At 42.9% G+C, this 17,602-nt stretch overlaps 1 protein-coding gene across 4 annotated transcripts in view; it reads right to left on the bottom strand.

Annotated features, from left to right (window-relative positions):
• Positions 1–4,314: 4,314 nt before the first annotated feature.
• The window catches only part of kmt2e (lysine (K)-specific methyltransferase 2E), a 36,439-nt gene continuing 23,151 nt past the window's right edge, over positions 4,315–17,602 (bottom strand). Inside the window, exons 6-24 of one of the 4 annotated variants that reach the window (XM_056247485.1) lie at positions 17,027–17,205; positions 16,387–16,425; positions 16,086–16,286; positions 15,842–15,972; positions 15,530–15,757; positions 15,029–15,281; positions 14,084–14,182; positions 12,459–12,530; positions 11,814–11,993; positions 10,870–11,196; positions 10,482–10,781; positions 10,113–10,266; positions 9,806–10,032; positions 9,084–9,140; positions 8,524–8,988; positions 8,110–8,339; positions 7,825–7,907; positions 6,668–6,750; positions 4,315–6,566 (exon numbers count right to left, since the gene is read on the bottom strand). In XM_056247485.1, the coding sequence (XP_056103460.1) occupies positions 5,517–6,566; positions 6,668–6,750; positions 7,825–7,907; positions 8,110–8,339; positions 8,524–8,988; positions 9,084–9,140; positions 9,806–10,032; positions 10,113–10,266; positions 10,482–10,781; positions 10,870–11,196; positions 11,814–11,993; positions 12,459–12,530; positions 14,084–14,182; positions 15,029–15,281; positions 15,530–15,757; positions 15,842–15,972; positions 16,086–16,286; positions 16,387–16,425; positions 17,027–17,205 (4,358 nt within the window). In that variant the 3' untranslated portion in view covers positions 4,315–5,516. The remainder of the gene's footprint in view (positions 6,567–6,667; positions 6,751–7,824; positions 7,908–8,109; positions 8,340–8,523; positions 8,989–9,083; positions 9,141–9,805; positions 10,033–10,112; positions 10,267–10,481; positions 10,782–10,869; positions 11,197–11,813; positions 11,994–12,458; positions 12,531–14,083; positions 14,183–15,028; positions 15,282–15,529; positions 15,758–15,841; positions 15,973–16,085; positions 16,287–16,386; positions 16,426–17,026; positions 17,206–17,602) is intronic. The other 3 variants (XM_056247487.1, XM_056247486.1, XM_056247488.1) reach the window with 3 other exon arrangements.

The following is a 17,602-nucleotide window of genomic DNA, read 5'->3' on the forward strand; positions in this document are numbered from 1 at the left end:
CAGACTAAAGTCAAGACAAGTGTTGCTAAAGAGATTTTATTCTGAGCATTGTTGTAAAGAATAAGCAGTCAGATTTATCTTATTTTTGACACACTAGATCAGTGGTGTCCAATCCTGGTCTTTGAGGGCCCCTGTCCTGTAGAGTTTAGCCCCATTTATAATTGAACACACCTCAACCAGATAATCAAGCCCTTCAAGATTACTAGAAACTTCCAGGCAAGTGTTGGACACCCATGGCAGGGCCATGCACTGAAATTTTGAAGGGCAGGTGCTCAAGCGGGGAAAAAAGGGCACCCCAAAAATGTAATTAGTTACATACTGTAGAACATCTTTAAATCATTTACATCTTTAAATAAATAAAGAACTTTGTCCTTTGTTGGCATTATGCTGGAATCGGTAAACGAGCAAAATCAATGTTGTTTTATTATTTAGATGTATTTACACTGCAATTACAGTTGCATGAGTAATGTTATGAGATTGTAGGCCTATATGAAATGTTGGAAAAACTGAAAAGATATTTTTCTATATATGATACATTTCTATAAAACTAAACCCAGTACGTGGTGGCAAGTCTTGATAAGCGAGTCCAATAATCATTAATTCACGATTCTTTCAAACTGACTGATTCATTCAGGAACGAAACAGGGAGACAGAACTGTTCTGCTTTGTTTGGAACTAATATCATTGGTCAAATAGAGCATAAACAGTCAAAATTGACATTACTGTGTTTAAAAATGTAAATGATTATCAACTTATTGTTTATTGAACTGTTGTATTAAAATTAATATTACATTTGCAATCGCGTGATATTCTGGAAAACTGCACTTTTCCTGGTGTGATATTGCTTAACTATATCATGTGATATAAAAGACAAAATCTTGTACAGTGACAATTCCTATCTTGAGTTTTGCGGGCATTTTTATTCATTTTGCTGGCATTTCCGACCCTGCACAATGGTATTTTATGACAACGCCAGACTCGCTTGCTTTGGTTAAGCTTAATGGAGGGCTATTGCTTAATTTAGACGGGCTCTATGTAGATATTTTAATCGTGGTGTAATTTGACAGCACTGACAAACAACACAGAAGCTTAGGGTAAAAAAAAAAAAAACTATCGTTACCTGTCTGTCACCAGTGAATGTAGATACAGTGAGACGTGAATGCTACTCCGCTCAATTTGCGTGATGGCTTTTCACGAGTGATGTCGAAGAGGGGTAGGAACAGGGTCTCGTGCGGTCTCAGAATTATAACTTAAAAGTAGGATAGGCAATGTTTTTCATAAACACTTTTTTTATTACTGGTTGAAGCTCTTCACATCCTGATATCAATTAGTGGTCTAAATATTAAAAAAGGTACATCTGTTGAAGTCTCAGGACCACAATTTTTTCCTCCAATCATTGCAATCGGTCCGAATGCAATAATAGGATGTCTGACTGACCTGCCTGTCAATGTATTTCCATACCTCCGCGAATCTGCAGCAGTCAGGTGGAATAAGTCCGAGCTCTGCAAGTTGTTTACGTTCATTATTATTGTAAATTTGTCATTTTGAATAAAATCAGGCAAAAAATAAATTCGTTTTGTGTTCGAAACAGTTTGCCAAAGCAAAATGTCCAGAGAAGTTTGCTCTGGCTGGTAAACACCATTGAACTACCATTGGTTTGTGGCGATGATGTAATAGGTAGGTGTGGCTCTGAGACTCCGCCTTCTTTGATTTGGAAATCTTCTCTGGTTAATTTCCTCTGTCGAGTTCGTCGAAATCAGACGTCTGCGAGTGAAAACAAACACTTGCGAGCTGCTTTATTGTAGAAATTGAACACTTTTTCATGTTTAATATCGTAAAGGTGTTTGGTTTAAAGCAATCTATTGTATAAAGTGCTATATAAATAAACGTGACGCGACTTTAATTGACTGGAGAGCCGAATTACAGAGTTCATGCAAACATCCACATCCTAATGATCAGTTTTCTTAACTGCCGTTTTCTCACTGCTGTCGTTTTTGTATTTATTTTGTTATTGAGAGAAAAGTGTGCAGCACATATTTTCATACTCCTCTAAACGCTTCTCATCAGCATTGGGATGTTAATAATGATCCTTAAAGGAGCACTTCACCCATTTCAACATTAATCTTTATTGAAAGTGGGTCATATATGTAGTCGAAATGTAAAAGAAATTTTGAATTTGGTGCCCTCTTGACCGAGAAAAGACAGAAAATAACTTTAGGGCGCATTTGTGTGTAAGACCACAACTCCCAGAATGCACCACGTTGCACAGCTCCGCAAGCCACTCCCACTAATCCAGAACAGCGCAAAGTCGCAAACATCAGAGAAATCACTTTTCCGTCTACTCTACGGGGCTAACGTTAGCTGCCAACAGAGTTAGAAATTCATTTCACACAAAATGTATAGTTAGTTGGCTGTGGCGAGCAGGACGAGGGACGTGAGAGCGGCGCGAGGCCGGTGGCGTGAGGGATAATGAACGACACCTGTGAGACGCACTGGTCTCTCTCGCGTCTCTCACCGAGGAGCGGACGCATAAAACGAGGAGCGACAGGGCAGATCGAGAGAGGAACAGGCCTGATTTTATGGTGTGTTTTGTTTCTGTTGTGTGTGGCCAGCAGTGCGGGGCTGCTGGCTTATACTTTTGTTTTGTATTTGTTTATTTTACTATTAAAATGTTTAAATGTTCGCCGATTCCCGTCTCATTCTTCCCACAACAACGAACCCCGTTACATTGGCAAACTCATTAGCGAATTAGCAGCTACTCCTCGTTTGTATTTCTTTCTATATGGTGAATTATTGCATGATACCTGGAATCTGCATATGGGGTGCGACACTAGGATGGTTCACATCACAACACAAACGTCCGTGTGCACAAAACTCCATGTCCGTGTCTGCCTCTGACATTTCTTCTAGAAGGAATTGGCATTTTAGAGATTCTTTGCAGCAGACAGACTCTAGCTCGGTGTCCATAGGCGCACAGTTACAGCACGAGCACCACCAATTCGCTACAGCACGAGCACCCCGGGCTTCTCGTCTGCGCCGGGCTGGTCTCCTGTGGCGGCCGCTGCCGCAGCCGACGCCGCCGCCTCTTGTTCCTCCATCAGCCTCAGCTGCTCTTCACTATATTGTGGCTCGTATAAATAGCCACGAACATCAGTTTCGAGCAAAAGATTTTCAAAATCCTCGTCTTCCATATCGTGTGTCGTAAATTCAGGCATTATGGTAAATCTAACTCCTTGAGCGCTTGTTAGCTTAGCTTGCTGTCTTCCAAGCAAGATGGCGGATTAATAGTTTAGTTTCTTCAGGTTTAGTCCCACCCACTGATCTGTAATAGGCCGGTGGGGTGAGTGGGTCCCACGCCCTTGAATAATAATGAGCTAAAGGCTGTAGTTTTCTTAATATGCAATGAAATTTATCTTCCGTCCTATCGTGACGCAAAATGACGATATTTACGTCACGATAGGACGGAAGTAAAACACTTAATTCCTTTTTTCTCCCATCTCAGAAAAAAAACAAGCAAAATTCCACCATCATTATAATATATGACAGGGTTTCTAACAATACAAACCTTAATGCAAATGGGTGAAGTGACCCTTTAATTAATGAGAAAAAAATTAAGCCTAAATGTTTCCAATTTATGTAGAAGGAATACAAAAAGCCCCAACAGAGAGTGGATAAATGCAGTAGAAAGATAGAGAAATTTTAAAGAGACATGACAACTAGCCTAAAAACAAACATCAATCACATAATTAATTCATGAAATTTACCGTATCCACTGTGAATTTAATTAGACTTTTTTACTAAAAAAAGACCCCCCCAAGTCACTGACCCTAGGTAATACTGACCTGAAAGCTGCTCAATCTTTACAACACAGGCAGCAAACCTCAGCAAGACAATAGACAAAGTTGTGCACAACTGTTATTAATCTCTGGCTTGATGTTGATTGGTCTTCTAACCTCTCTGCCTTTGTTCCGATTGGTCATGTAATCTTTCTTCATTCCGATTGGGCTTCTTAACTCTGCTTGACTGGTCATATTACCTCTTAGCCTTTGTTCTGCTTGATCTAAGCAAAAACAGTTTATTTGAAGCATCTATCAGAAGATAATGGCAAAAAAAAAGCAACTTTAGGTTTAGATTTTCAATGCCAAACATCAGTGGTCAATAAATAGAAACCTTTAGAAAAGTCTCAGCAACAGCAGACTGATCTTCAAACCATTGCATGCAGCATCTCTTCATCCTGAGACCTTCATGGTGAAAGAAAACTCCCATTAGGGACATATAAACACCCGTTTCCCAACCCAGTAAAACACAAGACGATTTAATTGGTATAAAACTGTCATTACAGTGATTTATTATAATGAACCATGAAAATAGCCAACCAGTGCTGTGTCTGTGAGCCTCTGTCCTTCACACACACATACACTCACACACAAACAGTAAAAAAAAAATAAACCAGAGAGGAAGAAATAAAAATAGTGCTACAGTCACAGAAACATTCAGCGTTTTTGTCAAGAGCGCTTGTATTTACAACCATATTCCAAAATGGGGATGGGAGCGAATTATACAAGCATAGAAAAGAAAAGAAGCCAATATTTACAACTGTTTCTGGAGAAAGCTGGAGTAACCACCTATACATTAAATTACACTTTCTACAAATAACCATTGATATTCAAAAATAAACCGCTTACCCCTACAGGAAGGACCTCTCTTTCTAAAGCTGCCACAGAGAACAGCACGCATCTGTCTGTGTCTTATTTGCCTTCCGCCTCTCGCGTGCTGTTCAAATATGCACACAGATGCGGGCGGCATGCAAGCATACACGCTCCCTTCCGCTTAAAAACAGACACTCATGCACACAGACTCGCTCATTCACACAAGTGCAGTCTCCTGGGCAGTGAAGCGGCCTATCGGAAAGGTCTCCTCTGAATTTCTGCAGCGGTGCACAGATATTTTTGTTACATGGAGGAATAAAAAAAATAATAATTCTGTATTTTTTTCTCTATACAAAACCTTTTTGCTATATAATGAGCCACTAGATAAAACAAATAACTGATGAGTGAAAAAACAGTGAGAGACGGGAAGAGTAGGGAAAGCTAAGGAGGAAACTGGAATGTCCCATTGCATTGCATTGCACTGGGAGGATTGAGGAAGGATCCAACAGGAAGAGACCAGAAAAGGCGATTAAAATGAATAAAAACATTAAAAGTAAAAAAAGACGTCTGGAAAAGACAGGATGGCAGTACAAGGTTATGGGAAGGAGAGAGGTGTGGGGGATTCTGGGTAAGTGATGAGCACCAGGGTTCATTAACCATCATCTTTTACACAAAGTCTCCTTTTACAGTTCTGCATTTCTTGTTTTTCTTTTTAAAATGTACCCTTTTCCCCCACCGGTTTTCATTATCCTTTGTGAAAAGGTACATAGAAAATATTTACAGTGGTGCTGTGTTGCCTATGTTACACGATGTAGCTCCGCCCCTCTCTGAGAGAGTTCGTCTAGGGGCGGGGCTAAGTGGGTGTGATCAGTGCCATCCTGTGCCCAAGTAACCAGCGCTGTGGAAAGGAGCGGATGAAGGGGTAGGTCCTCTGTTACCGCCAGCGATCTGCGAGACACTCGAATTGGGCGGGGTCTGTGTGGGAGGAGTTTGTTGAGGAGGTGGTGGAGGCGGAGGGGGTAGTACAGTTTGTTGATAGGTGGAAGGGGTTACTGAGGGGTTGGCTGGTGCAGACTGGTGAAGTAGAGTGGTTTGAAAGCCACTAATGTTCTGAAAAGGGTGTGGTGCGTTACTGGATGGAGCAGGGGGAGGGGGTGGAAGGGGAGGGTGTGGTCCTTGTTTGATTGACAGGAGCGTGCCACTATTAGGTGGAGGCTGCTGGGAACTCTGTCCCTGAGGAGGAGGTGGAGGAGGAGGTGGGGGTGGGGCGGAGCTCAGGAGGAGTTGATGCTGCTGCATCGAAGGAGGTTGCAGATTGACATGCAGCAAGGTGGGGCCAGGCTGCGGGTGGGGAGGGGGAGGAGGGGGTGGTGGGGGAGGGGCAGCACTACTTTGGTAATGCAATGCATGATGGGGCTGCAGGAGAGGTTGGGAACCGGGAGGAAAGGGTGAGGCCACAGTAGGCTTGAACGCAGGGAACGGTGCAGCAGCAGCGGGAGGCTGAGTGGGGAAGTAGGGAGCAGAGGTGGGTGGAGCTGGGGGAGGAGGAGGAGGTGGTGGAGGTGGGGCATTTTGGGGGTTGTACTGAGGGAAAGTGGCCGGGCCAGACGTAGCCTGGGGTTGAGGCTGGTTCTGAGGTTGAGCTGTCAGGAACGTTCGCTGACCACGGTAAGGTGAACCTTGGGGTTGCGCTTTGGGAGAGTGCATGAGCGAAGGTCCAGCGTAGTGACTCTGTGAGGTGTTGGAGGGGCCGCAGTGGAGCTTGCTGGGCGTCAGAGCAGCTGGTTTGGAGCTCGGACTCTTGGTGCTGGACTGCTGGACGGACAGTGCCTGAGGCTGAGCAGGACCACGAGGCTGTGCTTCAACATCTTCCTCCTTGGATGGCCGAGACACAGTCTGGGGAGCTGGAGAACAAGGCTGTAAAAAAAAAAAAAAGGTTTATGATAACATCAAATTGCTGGTTGAAAATTCTAATGTTGCCAAAATAGAATATTGCATTGAGAGAAGCAAACTCTTACTGCATGTGTTGATGGGCTCTTGCAGCTCTTAGGAGAAGGACATTCCTTCACCTGGGAGTCGCCACCCTCTGACTCCCCACTGTCTGAAAACGAGACAAAGTAGGTATTTTAATTCAAAGAAAGAATACAGAAGACCTTACCAGTGTTCCCACACCTTTTGATCAAGGCATTTCCATGATTTCTCCAATCGTTTAGGATAACTAAGTGGTGTCTTGCTCCTGGAGGGACATGTTCTTACAGAGTTTAGCTCCAACCTGCTCCAGCACACCTACCTGGAAGTTTGTAGTAACCCTGAAGACATTGATTTCAGTGTTTAATTAGGGTTGGAGTTAAACTCTGCAGGAAAGTGGTCTTCCAGAAGCAGGATTAGACACCCCTGGAATTATTATTGGATACACCAAGGGTCTCCAACCCTGTTCTTGGAAAGCTACCATCCTGCAGACCCCAATACCAATCAAACACAATTAAACCAGTCACTTGAAAATTATAAGCAGGGTTGGAACTGAAGTCTGCAGAAGTGATCATTTCATCAGCTATTTTTTTAGTGTCAAATGTTCTATTTAGTATTTTTACCAGGTTCTGAATTTGTTTAGTCGACTAAAACGTCTGGAAAATTGAGTCTAGTTGTCACATTTTTGTCTTGCTGCATAATGGTTAAATTGATAATCGTTATTATTTTGCTCAAATATATAAAATCACAACAATAATAATAATAATAAGTTACATTTATATAGTGCTTTTCTGGGTACTCAAAGTGCTTTACATGGAAGGGGGAATCTCCTCAACCACCACCAATGTGCACCATCCACCTGGATGATGCGACGGCAGCCATATTGCGCCAGAACGCCCACCACACACCAGCTTACTGGTGGAGAGGAGACAGAGTGATGAAGCCAATCAGTATGGGGATGATTAGGAGGCCACGATGGATAGAGGTCAAGGGGCAAATTTGGCCAGGATTCCAGGGTTACACCCCTACTCTTTTTCAAAGGACATCCTGGGATTTTTAATGACCACAGAGAGTCAATTATTGTCATTAAAAAAATTAACATTTCATCATAATTATTGCACTTTCACCTATAAGCACAAATCAACTACCACGAGTTTCTCCAAACCTGGAAATCACAATCCAACATTATTTCCAAGGTTGTTCTTACCTGCATCCTTGCGATGGTCGCTCAACAACAAGGCCCTATGGTAGCTTCGCTCTCTGGCCTGCTCTACTGATGTGGAAGATGTCCTGTAAATTAAATGTTATAATTTTTTATTAATTCTGGACTGCAGCATTTGCTGGACTTTTTTCATATCTCCATAGAGAAGTCAAAATACAGCCTGATTTCTTGATAAAGTTTTAATCCAAACAAATCTGTAGTGAAATGGAGTTTATGCTAATGCAGGCTAAGAGCTCATTGTCAAGGAACAGAAATTCTTTAGGGACGTACCACTGGCCTTCTCCGTCTCTCTCCCCCTGAGGTTGGGCGTCTGACTCCTCGCTAGGCTGAGGGGTCTTGGGGGTTGGTGTTGCTGTGAGAACAGGCGGCTCAAAGGGTATCTCCACAGCGACAGGGAAAACGTCTACTGGTGGTGCTGTGGAAACAGGTGATCCACACTCTCCCTTGGAGCCGCTTCGCCGTGCCTCACGCTGACGTTTCCTGTACTCCAGGAGAGAGACCTAACAACACATGAATATTGGTAAAGTAAATTAATTACTTGAATAAATGGCATACATAATATTTAGACAAATAAATTAGAATTTTTCAGTTGTTCCTTCAGATGAGATTACCAGATAAAGAATTTGGAAAAAGAAAAACAAATCATTTTACATTTATACATTTGTGAAACGCTTTAACACAGACCTTTTTCTTCTGTGGGTTCTTTGCAGTGCCTCCCTCCCCTGCGCCCTCCCCACTCAATGAGCGGGTAAAGGTCACGCCACTTGCTTCCTCATTGCAGGGATAGAAGGGCGCCGCTTCACTGAAGGGGCCAGCGGAGGTTGAATCTGGCCTATACGCCCCCATCTCCAAGGTGTGAGAAGGGGTGAGGTCTCTCAGATTAGAGTTCACTGGGGAAAATGAGAGGCCACCTCGGTCTGGACTCTTCATCCAAGGAGGGTAAGATGAGGATGGCGTCTCAGGTGCCGAGGCAGCTTCTGAACCACCACCATCAACCTCGATGCCTTCATCTACTACAGCATCCTGGGGCTCAGCATGGGAGGGCTGAGGACTCAGAGACCCCATGGATTTTGTAGACTCCTGTGGAGCCGAATCAGAACCCGCATTTCTCACGGTGGGAGATGCCAACAGCGAAGGAGGTCGCTCGACCTGACAAAAGACAACAAGATGTGTTAGATGTGGTGATGAAAAATGCAGCAAAACACTTCTGTAGCAGGTGTAGGATCTTCAAGTAGTGAACTCACATCTTGTGTACTGGGCCTCCGGCTACCATCTGGAGAGCTATCCATGGACGACTCACTCTGAAGATTTAGAGATTTCTTGATCATTTTGTTGCCTTTCACCAAAATAATGCCTCAAATCAATTGGCCAGAAGTGACCAATCATTTTATGACCATCACCACTGGTAATAACTGTGCCCACTTGGCCAATAGCAAAAGTGTTAGTGCCCTCTTGTGTCAGTTCAATAAACTATTAACAGCTTTGTCATTGCATAATCCATAAGGCTTCTGTTATCAATATTTTGGTAATCATTTTTATTAAATATTGGGCAAAACATTTTCACTACTTCTCGCTCACGATAACTAGATTAGGGTTCTTCTTAAGTTATATTTTTGGCTTTTTGCCTTTTTTTTTGGAAAGAACAGTGCAGAGGAGACAGAAAGCAATGGGAGGAGAGAGGGGAACAGGATCAGAAAAGCTGGGAGTTTAACTTGGGTTGCTCAAAACGCTACTGTGCTATATGCCAGAGCACTGTACACAAGGCTTTACATTTTTTGTGTTTTTTTTAAGTGTCATTTTACAGAGATTACACTCACAGCAATTTCTAATAATTAAATATTTAAGTACAGAATTATATTCATTCTATAAATTTTCATCAAGATTTTATTGTTATTGAAATTTCAGGCATATCTACAGCAACAACACTGGCCACTTAAAGTCAACAACTTTGCAGATGTGGTCTTACCTCTTGTGGCAGAGGGTGGTTGGGAATCTGCAAGGGTGTTGAGGGCTCAGTACTGGGTTCCTCTGGTCGTGGTCGAGGAGGCGTGGCTAGCAGCAGGGGTGTGCCTGGTGCATCTATCGACTCTGTTCGGGTTGGGGTGGCACATGGAGACCCGTATGGGGTGGATGTCTCCGACATACAGGGGTCGAGCGGACATAAGCGTCTTTTCTTCAACGGGGTAGGCAATTCTGCAAGCACACGGACAGAGTAAGATTGAAAACAGCTTTAAGAAAATTACCTTTCAGTTGGACAAGGACTGCTGACCCACCTGGTAGAGAGCAACTGCCGTTGAGGGGTAGAGGGCTGTAGGACTCGCCGTTTATAGAGGGGCTGAGAGGGCTCTCACTAGGCATCAGCAGAGAAGGGCACCCTCCACCTGGGCTGGTGGAACCCTCCTCTTCTAAAGCTTGCTTCAGCCAACGCTACACAAAACACATGGAGTTAGACCAGAAGCTTGCTAGCCTGAATATAAACGCTTCAATGTGAATAATAAAGTGGGTCTGAGCTGAAATTAGATTTTTTTTTTTTTTTATATCATCCACCAGGTGACTATTTTATCTTTCGAGAGGCAAAAATCAATGATGAGCAATATCAATATGATATTTGCTGACATCTCTGTATAATGCAGCAATTTTACCTTCTTGCAGGAGCCAGTGGTAGGTGGTGTTTCGGGCATTTCTCTCGAGCGTCGCCGTCCCGTGGGCACCCCGGGAGTGCTGGGGCTGCGGTTGGCTAGAAAAGGAGAGGAGAAGCGGACGTAGTGTTTGGGCGTGCTGTAGACATGTGAGCTGCAGGCCATGCCCGGTAAAGAGTTCAGCTGTGTGGCCAAGACCTCAGGATCACTACTGATCCGCAACGGCCTCTCAGGCGGAGGTTCCGGTGTCCGCGATGCTCCCTGCTCCTGTTTATCAACACCCATCCATTCGCTCACTAAGTGCTGTTGGGAAAGAGAATACGCAGTTATAAAACTCACAAGAAACAGCTGTGACATGCATTTTATGGAAGCTAATGGTGAGGAATTCTACCTTTTTAGTTTTGGGGTACTTCTGTCCACTGCGGCATGCTGGGGCGGGTGAGCCGCTGTGTGGTGGGCTGGTGTCAGGGGCATGTGGCGGGGGAGCTTCAACCTCAGGGGCCGAGGGCATCTCTCCATCAAGAGTCTCTGCTGTTAAGGGCTCTAAAGCCTCCCCAGGGGAATTAGGTGGCAAGTCGGAGCAGGCGCTGACCGTGCGTGTTCGCCGCCTCTGCTGTCCGATGTGAGTGCGGTTCCTCGAGAAGCTTTTTCTCTGTTTGTTACGGCTCACCTTTGCTGGCTTCAGACCAGGCTCCTCCTTTACTACCTCTAGCATGGGCTAAAGGTCAAAACAATGAACGATTGTTTGAATACTTACAATTAGGAGGAATAAACACACTTACAAAAAAGACAATTTCCTTACATATACTACAGTTCAACGGTTTGGGGTTAATTTTTTGTTGAAATAAATAAATACTTCTATTCAGCAAGGACGCATTAAACGTATCAAAAGTGACAGTGAAGACATTTATAATGTTTCAAAAGATTTATATATTAAACAAAAGCTGTTCTTTTAAAATTTAAGTTTCAATACATCAAGGAGTTCTGAAAAAATGTACTAAATATTTTTTTGTGGAAACTGTGATACAATCGTTTTCAACATTGATAAGAAATGTAAAAACTCATATTTGCCACCACACAAATGAATAACATTTAAAAATAGAAAACAGTTATTTTAAATTCTACTAATATTTCACAATAGTACTGTTTTTACTTTATTTTAGTTCAAATAAATGGATATAACATTAAAAGTTCCAAAAGTAAAATACGTGTTTCATCGAGTCAGTAACTGCTGTTCGTGTGACTCAATGTCAAGCTAGTCAGATTCAGTTATACAAGAAAACGCACCATGGATTTAGCAATTCTTGCATGTGTGCATCATTGAAGGTTACGTACCTGTAACAGGACAGGAGGTTCAGCCTCAGGTGTAGTAGGGGGCTCTTCCTTAATATCGCTGCGTCCACCAATCTCCCCTTTAGTGCCGATTCTCTCTAACGCTTGCTCCCTCCGCTTTTCTCTCTTCTCCATACGAGCAAACGCCTGCAGAATGGCCTCCATCTTCCTCTCTTCACGTGTCTACATGATTGATTGACAGAAAGAAAGGAGGAAAGAAGACAACAGAGAAAGGCTGAGTCTATTTTCTGGCTGACAGTTGGGAACCCAGCTAGCCACTTAGTGCAATCAGCAGGCCATAGCCAGCAGCAAAGGCGGGAAAAGAGAGAAATGGGACACTTCTCTTCTACTCAAGAGGAAACATAAGACACCCCCAGGGTGTGAGAGGTGGCATGTATGTGTGTGTGTGTGTGTGTGTGACAGTTTCTGTACTCTCTCATGTCCTACCAAAAAGATCGGCAACAAATACCACACGAGGGTGTCTTGAGGTGGGCCATGTTGAGTGACTGAGGGTCGCATGCCTGGACTTCAGTCTCAGCATGGGGTCAGTGAGCACAGGACAGTGGGGTTAGTGTGTGGGTTCTCCTGTACAGTAACAGGCAGGGGAGTGGGTTGGGGGTTGTTCAGGATATGAAGGGGTAGGTTTACCTCCTTGTTTCTCAGAGCTCTGCAGCAGGAAGCCCCTGCGCTGTGACGATGGGACTCCTCTGCCGGGCTGCCCTGAATGGTGCCGAAAGAGACAGCCATCAGGGTTTAAACACACACAGGCCTCCAGCTTGCTCACACCCCCATGCACACACTCATACGTATCAGCCTAGTTCTTATTGTATGGGTAGTGTGGTTGGGGTTTAGAGCTTCAGTATGGGCATACCACCGAAAGGTTGCCGGTTTCTGGGCTGGAAGAATTGACAATGCTTCAGTCTTTAAACAAAAATCCCTAACATCTGAAACGGGGTGCGAGATAATTTCCTCACCAACAAACTAGACTGGCGGGAACAAAAATTCAATGTGTTCTTTTGGAAGTGTCTGCTGCAATATACATTCTGTTTGAGCTACTCAAGTTAATAGAAGACTCAAATAAGATTTTAAGATTTAAGATTTGTCCTGTTGCGGCAGAAAAAAGGGAATTTCCACAAATAATGCAGCAGCCACTATTAATTTATCCAGATAACACAACGTTGTTTATAGAAATGAGCTATTTTCGGCATTTTTTATGTTAATGGAATTTCAGGATTGGCTGTCAGTTTTATTTTCCTGAATATTCTAGCAGTTGCTGCCAACTTTTTAATGTTCAGAGCCTGTTTTTCACACATTTTCCCATCTCCTTTTAACCATTCATGGCAAGCAAACAACAAAACACACAGTAATGGCCACATCAAAACATTCACATAAAACATACATGTTAAGTGAGAGAGTTACTACACTCTCTAAGGTTGATCACAAGCTACTATGTAACCAACAGCCAAAGCGATAACACAACCAGACAGCTCCATGCACGTTGGTCCGTGCATTACTAGGGTTAAAATTAAGTTTCATTAAGTAAAACAATTCCCTGTTAGGATCTTTGCAACTTTACAGTTGTGTGACTTTGTAATTTATACCCTAACATATTTTGAACGTAAAGTTTTTTTTTTGTTCACGATTGTTGAATTTTGGTAGGAAGCGGTTTTGAATAGATGCTTGATTACACATAAATGGTAGTAAATGTGCTTTTACCAATTTTGACAGAAGAACAAATATTTAGGGGAATACCACAAAAGTGAGTTCTATGTTAACATGTAAAATCAACTCCTAATGACATTCATTGTGCTAAAGTAATTTCAAACACGCCAATATTCCAGTTGAAGCGTGATCGCTCACTACTAACATGGTCTTGACATTTAGTCAGAGGAGAGAGATGATTGCAGAAGAAATACATGGTCTAGTTCTTAACGTCCCATCGTGGAAACCAAATAGGCTCCATAAAAGATGAAGTATGAAAAAGAAAGACAAAGCAACAAGGATGAATGCCCTCGTGTTACCCTCCAGGAGGTTAAACTACACAGCGACAGGAACAGAGAAGCGGTGGCGGCAGCAGCAATATTAGCAGGAGGTTTATAGGGGGTGGAGGGGGGAAGAAAGGAATGGTGGAGCATTCTGGGAGCTGCCCAAATCACCACACAGACCGGGAGGCAGGACGAGGAGGGGAAAAAGACAGGGTGGGGGTGAGGGCAGTAGCGTTTCCATGGCGACCGTGTTTGCCATAGCTGTCATTTTCCCCTGGAAGCACTTACCATCTTCCTCCTCCTTTCTGCAATCTGCTCCTCTGACTCCATCTCTACTTCATTGCTAATGGAGGTTTTCTCTTCTAGATCCTCTATTAACTCAGGATCCTGCAAGAGGGGGAGAGGGGCCTTTATCATCGCCTGGCTACAGACCAGGATAGGAGCATTAGAGAGGGAGAGAAAGTGTGGGAAGGGTCGATTCGCGCCCAAATTGTGGCCGAGATCTTGGGTCAGGCGGATCATATTGTACTTAAGGGAATCTGTGCATCAGTGCATCTACTAAACAGATCAGAGCGGATTTATGTCAGCATTGTGGACAACTCTTCCAGGATGTCCTGATATTTACGGTCTTAAAAGCACCAGGATGGCAGGGAGTTACGAGTGTGGATTCTTTCACAGCGTGGCAAAAAAGCAAGATTTAATATTCTGCCATCCGCCACCATTGAAATATAGGAACATAAGAGCAAAACAATGAGGAAATGTGTTTTCTAGTGATCAGACACTGTAGTTAAGGCCAGAAAGGAGATGTGGATGAGTAAACAGACCATTAGAATGACTGAAAATATCCAAAGAAAGAATCATGCACAGATTAATACACACGGATAATTTTTTTTACATGCAAACATAAAGGGTTTTTTCGACCTTTATAGATGATAACGGGACCCACCCACCCAGACTCTCAGCCAACCCAGGACGCCGAATAGATTACAAAAAGTTAGATTTTTTCAGTTAATAACTAATAACAACTTTTATCAAAACATTAATATAACATTAACATTATGTAATGCTTCTAAGATTATTAGTTTGAAAGCATATTGAAAACGTCAAATTCTTCTCCTAGGACCTTGCAGTACCTCATGGATGAAGACAGGTGTGTAAGGAGATTTTCTTCTAAACTTTTGAGGATAAGTATGAGATTCATTTCACTGACAGCATTGTGCAGGTCTATCGTACCTGATTGTTAGATATGGAGAGCCGGAGAGGAGAGAGTTTTCTCGGTTTGCCGTCATTGAGCGTTTTCCCCTTGGACCCATCGCAGTCCAACGTGAGGTTCTGGTTCTGTCCGCTCTCGTCCCGCGGTGGCTCTTTGTCCTTGCGGCAACGCCGTCGTGTGCTAGAGCCCAGATTCTCCGTGGGTTCCAAGTTATGCTTGAGCACAGGGCATTCCGGATTGCCTTTCAAACACGCACAGTCCACCTTATATTTACTACCAAACAAGACATGGAAAAAAGAAACAGAGAGGAAAAGTGTGAACAGTAGATTTTAAATAATGTTTGATGCTTTGCCACAGTGGACCAATCAGAATGAAGAACTGATTCTTCACAAGCCGAATGGTTGTAAAAACCATATTTCTAGGCTGGATTGGCACAGGGTGGGAAAGCAGGTAAATATTCCAGATAGAAGTGTCATTACATAAGATAAAAGGTGATACTCAGCCCTGGCGGATGTGCTTACCAGCTGCTGTAGTCGTAATCAAATCCAATGGTGATCTCGCTCCCCTTGGAGATGGACCTCAGAGAGTAAATGTATAAATGCAGCATACCGTCCTCGATCACGTGCCGCACCTCAGCATTGGGGGTGCAGGAGCGACGGATGAATCGGGCCTCATTCCCGAAGCTCCGTGCGTCCACGCACATTTCCAAACCGTCAAACTTAGAGTAGAACAATACAAAAGGGTACGGCCTGCGAACAAAACAACAGTATAAACAAAAATGCACAGCAGAATATAAAGTCAACGTTCAGAGGCACAAACTGGCCTTTCAATACCTCTTAAAGAAGTAGCCATTGGCCTCAAACTGTTGTCGTAGCATGACCTTCCCTCTGTACTCGATTATGAGCGAATCGGCAGCCAAGTCCCGCGCAGCCTTCAGAATGCGCTTGTTCTTCTGTACGTGACTCTGAGAGGAAAAAATCAGAGTGATTTTGTTGTACAAAGCCACACACAATGCACCAAAAAAAAAAAACCCGGACCAATATTGTGGTGTAATTTGTATATGTGAGTTTATAATACCTCTACAGGTGGTTTGAAGGCTGCGGTGTGTGTATTGTAGGCTAGCGTTTTGCCATCTCTGGCTTCTTTGACTCTTAGCAGTAGCTGCACTTCTTCACTGTACTGGTTACTGCTGGCTTCCTCATAGCGCTCCATCCAGGACTTCATCTTATTCTCCCAAAGAGAGGGAGGATCTGTCGGCTCACACTCTGGAGCTGAGCCCTGAGGACACACATATGCACAAGATGGTAAACATGCAGCCTAAGCATTTGTAACACACATTTTAATAGCTATTTGGGAGTTGTATTTTGACAGCACCCACCTTCACTCTAGATGATTTTCTAGAGCCTTCACGGAATGACTGAAAGACAGAAACGAGCCGATATCAGACTTTAAAGCAAGTGTAGTAACCCATTGAAATGACATGATATTCAGTGGTATTCAATTAGACACAGATACAGGACAGGGCTAAATTTTACATATTTAAAATTGACTACGGTTTAAAAGTTTGGGGTCAAAATTATTTAACAAGTATGCAATAAATGTATTAAAAGTGATGGTAAAGACATTTATAATGTTACAAAGTTTCTCGAGCATCAAATCAGCATATCAGAATGATTTCTGAAGGATCATGTGACACTGAAGACTGGAGTAATGACAGGAATAAATTCCATTTTAAATATATCAAAATAGAAAAGCGTGATTTAAATGACTCCATTTACTTGTATTTTTGTTCAAATAAATGCTGATGGTGAAACTTAAAAAAAAAAAAAATCTCACTGACTCCAAACTTATGAATGGTTGTGTATACCACAATGTGGTCAGTACATATATAGTTAGTACACTTCTCACTATAGATCCTTATCGAATAAGACAAATAAAAAGTATAAAGTAAAGAAGAAAAATAAAAAAATAAAATCACATTTCCTTTATGCTAAAAGTGTTGGTTGTGTGATTCAGACCTTCTTGGCCCTGGCTGTAGCCTGGGGCTCCTTTTCTCCGCTCTTCTTTCGTTTCTTTTCCGTCTGTTTGTGGCCGAGACGTGCTGTTGTGAGCGTTATGCTGGTGGGGGTGTGCTGAAACGCTGTGTACAGCTCTAGTGGAACCTCATCCCCACTTTCTGTAGCACTGGTGTCCCCGTCTGCAACAATGACCCAGTACATGAGCTTGTATACCAAATCCAAACCCTAAATCATCATAGTACCATTGACGTTTAACCCTCAACCTTAAGTATAAAATAATGCCTGTTCGAACTAGTGCTAGTCAAACAGGTTTTTTTTTCTTTTTTGATGATCATGGTATTTTTATAGATTCTGGCGGTTTAAGGGTAAATCATGTCTATTTTCTTTTATTGTGGCTTATTTTACTGTCAGAAGTACAGAGAATATAAAAACATTGTAAGGACAAATACCAATTTACTTTTAAAAATGGTGGTAAGCAAATGAATTCATAAAACTAACAATTTAGTATGGCGTGATTTTAAAAATACATATCGTTGGCAAAACTGAAACCAGTTTACCGCCCAGCACTAGTTTAAC

This window comes from Rhinichthys klamathensis, unplaced genomic scaffold (genome assembly GCF_029890125.1).
Source record: "Rhinichthys klamathensis goyatoka isolate OS25496 unplaced genomic scaffold, OSU_Roscu_1.1 h1tg000048l_1, whole genome shotgun sequence".
NCBI lineage: Eukaryota > Metazoa > Chordata > Actinopteri > Cypriniformes > Leuciscidae > Rhinichthys > Rhinichthys klamathensis.